General features: G+C 36.9%; 1 protein-coding gene across 1 annotated transcript; it reads right to left on the reverse strand.

The window, feature by feature from the left end:
- Positions 1–4832: 4832 nt before the first annotated feature.
- On the reverse strand, positions 4833–6659 carry LOC129446336 (uncharacterized). Its single transcript, XM_073874716.1, has 5 exons — positions 6543–6659; positions 6068–6142; positions 5882–5956; positions 5683–5769; positions 4833–5562 (listed from the first exon to the last, which is right to left on the reverse strand). Exons 1-5 carry the CDS (start codon positions 6638–6640, stop codon positions 5151–5153), a joined length of 747 nt encoding a protein of 248 aa, XP_073730817.1. The 5' UTR covers positions 6641–6659; the 3' UTR covers positions 4833–5150.
- Between the last annotated feature and the right edge of the window lie 598 nt (positions 6660–7257).

Raw genomic sequence — 7257 nt, forward strand, 5'->3', positions numbered from 1 at the left:
CCCGCTAGCTTAGCTTAGCACAAAGACTGGAAGTGGGTGGCTTTAGCTAGCATACTGCTCCCAATAAGTGACAAAATAACGCGATCATTTTCCTATTTATGTGTTGTGATTTGTATAGTCAAACCGTGTACAAATAACAAGGTGATATGAGACACAGCGATCTTTTAACAGTATACATACTGAGAACTATATTCTCTGAAGACGAAGCACTGCCGCATGGGCGGAGTGATTTGCACAATTCTGACCGAACTCTCTGCTCCTCACCAGGGGCTTCTCGTGTGCTGCGAGCAGATCACTCCGCCCATGCGGCAGTGCTTCGTCTTCAGAGAATATAGTTCTCAGTATGTATACTGTTAAAAGATCGCTGTGTCTCATATCACCTTGTTATTTGTACACGGTTTGACTATACAAATCACAACACATAAATAGGAAAATGATCGCGTTATTTTGTCACTTATTGGGAGCAGTATGCTAGCTAAAGCCACCCACTTCCAGTCTTTGTGCTAAGCTAAGCTAGCGGGGGCTGCGTCAGACAGAGTTACAGCACGCACGGAGATGAGAGAGGTATGTATGGACTTATCTAACTCTGGGGGATACGGTGAATAAGCTAAATTCCCAAAATGTGGGCGTGTTCCTTTAATATTATGCTTATATAACTTTTTTTTATTTTCACTTAATAGAAACTGTGATATGAACTCAAAAACTGCAAATGATTTACCATAACTTATTACCAAATAATTAATACATTAAAACTTAACTTAAACTGTACTGAATAACTAAAACACACAAGCTGTGTCCCAATTCAATGGCTGCAACCTTATGAGCATTCGACCTTAAAAGGTGAACACTCGGTCTTTCAAGGTGGAAGCCTCAGAAGTTCGCGAAGAGAACTGAAATGAGACATTCTAAACTTCGGAGGACCCATAATTAGCGTCACCTGCTGCACGCGCCCCCCTGCATGTTTCTGACTTATTAAAATAAATATGACATCAGAAAAATTATTAATTTATTTTAGAAATATGACACGTTGATGTATATTAAACTATTCAACAGTATACCAAATTAATCAACCTATAAATATACGCAACATAAAAAGAATATTATTAACACAAAACATAACTTATAATACTAAAACAGTGACAAGAAAAAATGTTTTCTGATAAATACACTTTTATTTAATAAAGGTTTTAATTGTTTATTTTAGAATATCCACCCATTATATGCAGCCGTTGCAGACGCGCAATGACTCTTGGGATATCCTCGGCTGTTAAGGATCCATTCGTTCTATCCTTAACAGCGCTGAGAAATGAGGACGCATTTTGAGGCTTCATTCTAAGCATCCTTTGAAATGGGACGGCCTTACTGGCCTTAAGTCGCGCTGCTGTGACGCAATCGGTCTTAAAATACGTCCTTAGAAGGTCGCAGCCTTTGAATTGGGACACAGCTACACACTCTCTCCCACACACCTGAAGTAAATAATGCGCTTTAATTTGACACTCGCCCCTCCCCCACATCTCTTACGGAGTTTCACAGAGCAGCAGTCAGAACACAGACGCTAACAGGTAAGCACTGCAAACTCATTCATCCTCTTTAAAGCATCTTTAAACTTTAAAAATATGCTGTTTGTCGTGTTTGTCTTCATTTTAATACTGACTCGGTTACAGTTATTAGTGTAATGTTGGACATACGACGAGACTACGTGACATTGACACAGCAATATTGCCTGAGACTCATTTTTATCAGCAGATTGATGTACACCACAGTTCTGTAAGTGGAAAATTAATTCATATTTATGTGTGTTTCTTTCTCTGTAAGGACTAACTTTAAAGGAACAGTAGGCTATGTAAGAAATTTATATCAATTAATCATAAAATGGCCCTGATATGTCAATAGACATTAAGAAATAAGTTTCATTTCAAATACTTATATCACTGACAACAGTGGTCCGGCTAGGATATTGTCATTTAAAAAGTGCAGCCCTCAACAGATGTTTATGTTGTCATGTTGTGTATTGGCCACCAGTTGTGTGATTGCAGTACCAGTTTTAGCCACAAGTTTTGTGCTGGCATAACCAGTTTTGGCCACAATCCTACACACTGTTCCTTTAACTGACTGTCTGTCTGTTCTCAACCAAGCGGCCATTCAAGACCTTAAGGTAATGTTACCACATTTATTCATTATGTTTTGAGTACACCACAGTTGTAGACAATTTATTCATATTTGTGTGTTTTCTCACTGTTTAGCACAAACGTTTCACGTGCAAGTTTGAATCTCTCTCAGTAAGTAGGTATGATAACAAAATTTTCAAAAACCCCAAAACTCTAAATTTATCACATGACTAGACAGAGCAGACATTCCCATTTGCAAAGAAACAAGGATTGTTAAAATCTGTCGAGTATTGAGAAAGTTATGACATTTTTAATATTAGAAATCAGAGGAAAAAGTTATATATGGATGTCTATGGAATGTGTGTGACCGAAATGCTGCTTATTCACAAGTTTTTGCTTGTAACTGTCTCATTTTATTAGATATTTGCATGAAATTTTAACAGAAGGTAGAATTTTGTTAGTACTTTCAAAATAAAGTATAAACATTTACTGTTTTAGTTGGAATGGGCATCAAAATTTAGTTGGAATGTGAATCAGACCCATGGTAACCATGATTTTTAGAACGATACCTGCAGTGGACGTTCTGACAGAACGTTCACTATAGTCTATTAATAGATACGCGACTACGAAATTTCCGCGGTTTATTTAAATACCTTCTCCACCATAGACTCAGAGTACAATGTTTCAGGACCAAGATAAAATATATTTATTTGGGTCCATCTACCTTTCATTAGAGACCAGAGCTTAGTGGAAGCACACCGCCCTGTTGAAACTGACACAAATGTTTAAACAGTTGCTGTGAATTAAAAACAACTCCGAGTTGAAAGTTAAAAATATCAAACGCTTCCGGTGGTCGGACTTGACCTATTTATTGTCGTATTTAGTAAAAACATACTACAACCTTGCGGCGAGAAGTGGATATTGCATGACACACATTCAAAAGTACTGCGTGGGCTGAAACAGATTCTTCGACCCAGAAATTCGACGCGCGTGCCCGCGATGTCAGCATTGCTACAGTAAGGACTAACTGGCTGGCTTTCTGTTCTCAACCAAACGGTCATTCCTACTTGTAAAAACCTTTTAAAGGTAATGTTACCACATTTATTTATTCATTTGTTATGTTGTGAGTACACCACAGTTCTTTCAATGGAAATTTAATTCATATTTGTGTGTGTTTTCTTACTGTTTAGCACAAACTTTTCCTGCGCAAGTTTGAATTTCTCTCAGTGAGTACATCCGGCCCTTTACTCATAAAATGTTACCACATTTATTCATTTATTTATTGTGTTGTGAGCAGGGTCCGAAATCAACACCCGCCAAGCGCCAAATGCGGGTAGATTTTCCGTTTGGCGACTAAATTCAAAAGGCTACCCGCCACACTGGCGGGTGATTTTCATACCAAAATATTAATGCAATATAATGTGTTTGACAGTAACTAATCTGGGAACGAGGTGAGCTAGCCACAGAACGTCTCTACGCTCCAAGTCTCGCACTAGAGACCGTCTGTTTAGTACTGCAGGTAACTTGCGGTCTGCAGCTATCTACTGCATATTAGCTATCAAAATACATCCCCGCCCTGCCCGTCGGGCTATCTTGACTTATATATATTTAAATGCTTATGCATTCTTTCACAGATTTGGATGGGTAATAATGGTGTATGAAATTCAGGCATGTGGGTATTTAAATTACGTTTGAGCCCGTGCTCGAGTTTTACTTTCACTTTCGCGATCGCGCGAAAAGACGCAGCACAGGAAGCAATCCGTCATGATTTGTCATGGATTTGTTGGGCCAATCCTCCAACTTCGTCCTGTTAGTCATTATCCTCACATAAGAAAATTAAATCTCTCGCAGCAAGCTTTAAAGTATAGATTGTATGGGCAGTGAAGAGAGTGACTCTTAAAGCGACAGTAGCCCCTGTTTTTCTGATCGAAAATATGATCCAATCTGTAACTGGATGATCCAAACTGTGAGTTTTGTGACCCACTAAACCACTTTTAAATGGTGAGTATATCTGGTGTGGGGATGAGCAGGAAAAGTTGTTTTACATTAGACCTGTTTGAGTCGCGACTCACTCGGATCTTTAACCCTCTGGGGTCGGACACTTTTTGGACACTGTCAGAGGTTCTGACATGCTCTCACATTTGGTCTTTTTTCAGTTGCTTTAAAACACATTAATGGCTAATATCACATAACAGTGTATTCAGCACAAACTGTGCTATAATAATATGTAAGTTAAATGTAGGTACATGTTTGTATTTTTAAGTTAATGGTGTTTATGCGTGGTTAGTAAAAAAATCAAAACAAAAAGTTGCTGAAATAAGGCCAAGGAACACATCCTAAACATTTGTGAACAAGCAAAAAAGTTATCTACTCTTGTAGAGTAGAGAATTTGCTACAAAAAGATGTAAAAACCATTTTACCCACTCATTCACATGAAACAATACATTGATTTAACTTTTGTAAGACACTTTTTGCTGTGTAGAGGCAATATGCAAGGGAGGGTCAATGTTCATGAATATTGATGTGTTTCACAACTGAGGACACCCAACCCCCTAATGGATCAGTGAGGAATGTTGTGACAAAAGAATGAATGTGGGGAGACTTAAATAGAAAATCTTTTGCTTGTAGTTAAAAAAAAACAGATTACAATAAAATACAAAAAACTTAAGACTTTATTTTTATCTGAAATTAGTAATATAAGAGTCTTATAGGGTTGCAAAAATGCTAAAAACATGAACAATACAATAGAGTTAAGAAGCTTTATTGTAATTATAAATAAAAGAAGCTTCATTGTAATTATAAACAATAAAGTAACAATATGTATACATATAACAATATTTTATATGACCAGTACAATATGGCTCTAATTAAAAGAAAATTATTCTAAATGTCAGCTGTGAATGTACAGTTTGGTGTGCTTCTAAAAATAATTATATAAAAATACAATATAACAATATAAAAGATAAGATATAAATTTGTAAACCATCTGTAAATCTTTGAGAATGGAGTTAAATGTTGTCGTGCCATTGTTCAAAACAGTTCCTATTTAACTAAAACATCGTCCTGTCTCCAGTAGTCCCTGATGGAGATCAACTTTACCATGGCCATATAAAATAGTAGTCCAATGTAGCGGTACATTTCAGTGACCCTGACATCTTTCCATTTATACTTGGAACCCTTTGCTTTTGCCCTGGCAGCCTGAGCGTTGGTGTTATGGCAAAGAGTTGAAACTGCATCCTCAGGAAAAAACATTTTGAAGAGACTCAGGGGTGTGTGTGTGTCTGCAGGACTCAGCTGTGGTCCAGGTTCCCGTGCAGGAAAGAAACGCAAAGTGTGTGGAACCACATCAATATCAGTCTCTGTTTTCCATGACAGAACGGACCTGCTGCTGCTTGCCTGGATGTTGGTCTTGACTCTCTTTGCAACAGGGGCCTTATCACTGTCAGTGGTAGATCTGTAAATAAATAAATAAATGGTTTGGGTTAGAAAAATTTAAAATTTAAAACAAAATATAAAATAAAAATATTACTCAGTATTTTACTGTAGTAGTGACACTTTAAGAAACTGTACTTACACATTAGTCTCAGTTGCTTTGAGAACTGAAGCAGACCTATGGCGTTTATGAGTACCGGGTAAAAGTGAAAGTGATGCAGCAACATTCCTAAAAAAAACAAAACAAATCATCATCATGTATTTTCCAAAGCACTAAAGCAGCACATTACTAATAGTAATTTAGTGCACGCATAACAGAAACATTGGTAAATGTGGCTTACATTGGATGAATATCGGTTGCGTTGCTGTGTGATCTCGTGCGAGGAAATGAAAGCGAAAGTGTTGCAGCCATATTCCTAAAAAAAAAAAATCATCATAAATAGTATCATCGTGTATTTTCCAAAGTACTAAGCAACAAATCAGTAATACTAATATAGTGCAGGCATAACAGAAAAATGTTGACGTACTCTTTATTGTTCCCAGTTGCGCAGCTGCGTGCCCTCGTGCGAGTACCAGACGAAGTTGGTGTTGCAGACACATTCCTGAAAACATATCTTAATTAATATAATGTATTTTCAAAGTACAAAGCAACACATCAGTATTACTAATATTGAGAACTTTTTTTAATAATGTATTCTGCACAGTAACAAAAGCAATAACTAAGGCAGTAAAGAGCTGAGATAAGATTGGGTACAGAGATGCGCTGTATATGTTTGTTAACGGGCTATTACCGGACATATTTATGGCTAAACATTAACACATTACATATCTCCGGGCTATTTACAGCACATCAATACTAGGCTACATCGAAACATTTACACCCGAACAGATACATGAATATTTGCGCATGATGAACATTTACTGTTATCATATAAGCAACATGTCAGTAATACAAATATTGTGAATGCATAAAAGAAAAAAAAAGGTTACATGTGGACGTACCCTTTCTTGTTCTCAATTGCGCTTCTGTGTGCCCTCCCAATGCGAAGGTGAAAGTGATGCAGCAACATTCCTAAAAAATCAATCATAGTTTTATGCATAAAAAAATCAAGCAACACATCAGTAATACTAATATTGAGAACACAAAAGCCGGTAAATGTAACTTACACTTTATGAATTTCGGGTTCGTTTCTGGATGCCCCGTGCGAGTAAATGACGGCGAAGCCACATTACTAAAAAAAAAAAAACATTATTTGTATCATGTATTTTCGGAAAATACAGATATGTTACTTTATATATATATATATATATATATATATACATAAAACAGTATCCAAAATACTAAGCAAAACATCAGTAATAGTCTACTAATGAAACAGAAAATCCCGCAAATGTGACTTAGCCTGTATGAATGTCCGTCGCATTTCTGCAGATGCCCGCTGAAGAGGACAATGATGCAGCATTCCTACAAAAGTTTTTAATAATTAATATAATGTATTCTCCACAGTAACAAACTTATAAAGCAATACAAAGGAGTATTTTAAGTGGATGTCACAGGAAACAGGAAAAAATGCGTCAAAACGCGGCCCCGCGTTTTTGGACACCAGGGGGTTAACCCGGATCTTTAAATTAACTAATGAGTAGCGAGTCTCTAGTGTCATTTACCCGGATCAGTTGAGTCCTACTACAATTCATTGTAAAACCATAAACAGCGCCA

The sequence above is a fragment of the Misgurnus anguillicaudatus genome, chromosome 12 (assembly GCF_027580225.2).
Source record: "Misgurnus anguillicaudatus chromosome 12, ASM2758022v2, whole genome shotgun sequence".
NCBI classification, from domain to species: Eukaryota; Metazoa; Chordata; class Actinopteri; order Cypriniformes; family Cobitidae; genus Misgurnus; species Misgurnus anguillicaudatus.

Coding starts and splice junctions, on each gene's coding strand:
- LOC129446336 (XM_073874716.1), bottom strand. CDS start 6,640: ATGCATAAAACTATGATTGATTTTTTAGGAATGTTGCTGCATCACTTT. Junction 6,143..6,542: donor GCAATTGAGAACAAGAAAGG/GTACGTCCACAT, acceptor ATATGTTTTCAG/GAATGTGTCTGCAACACCAA. Junction 5,563..5,682: donor AAAGCAACTGAGACTAATGT/GTAAGTACAGTT, acceptor ATTTATTTACAG/ATCTACCACTGACAGTGATA.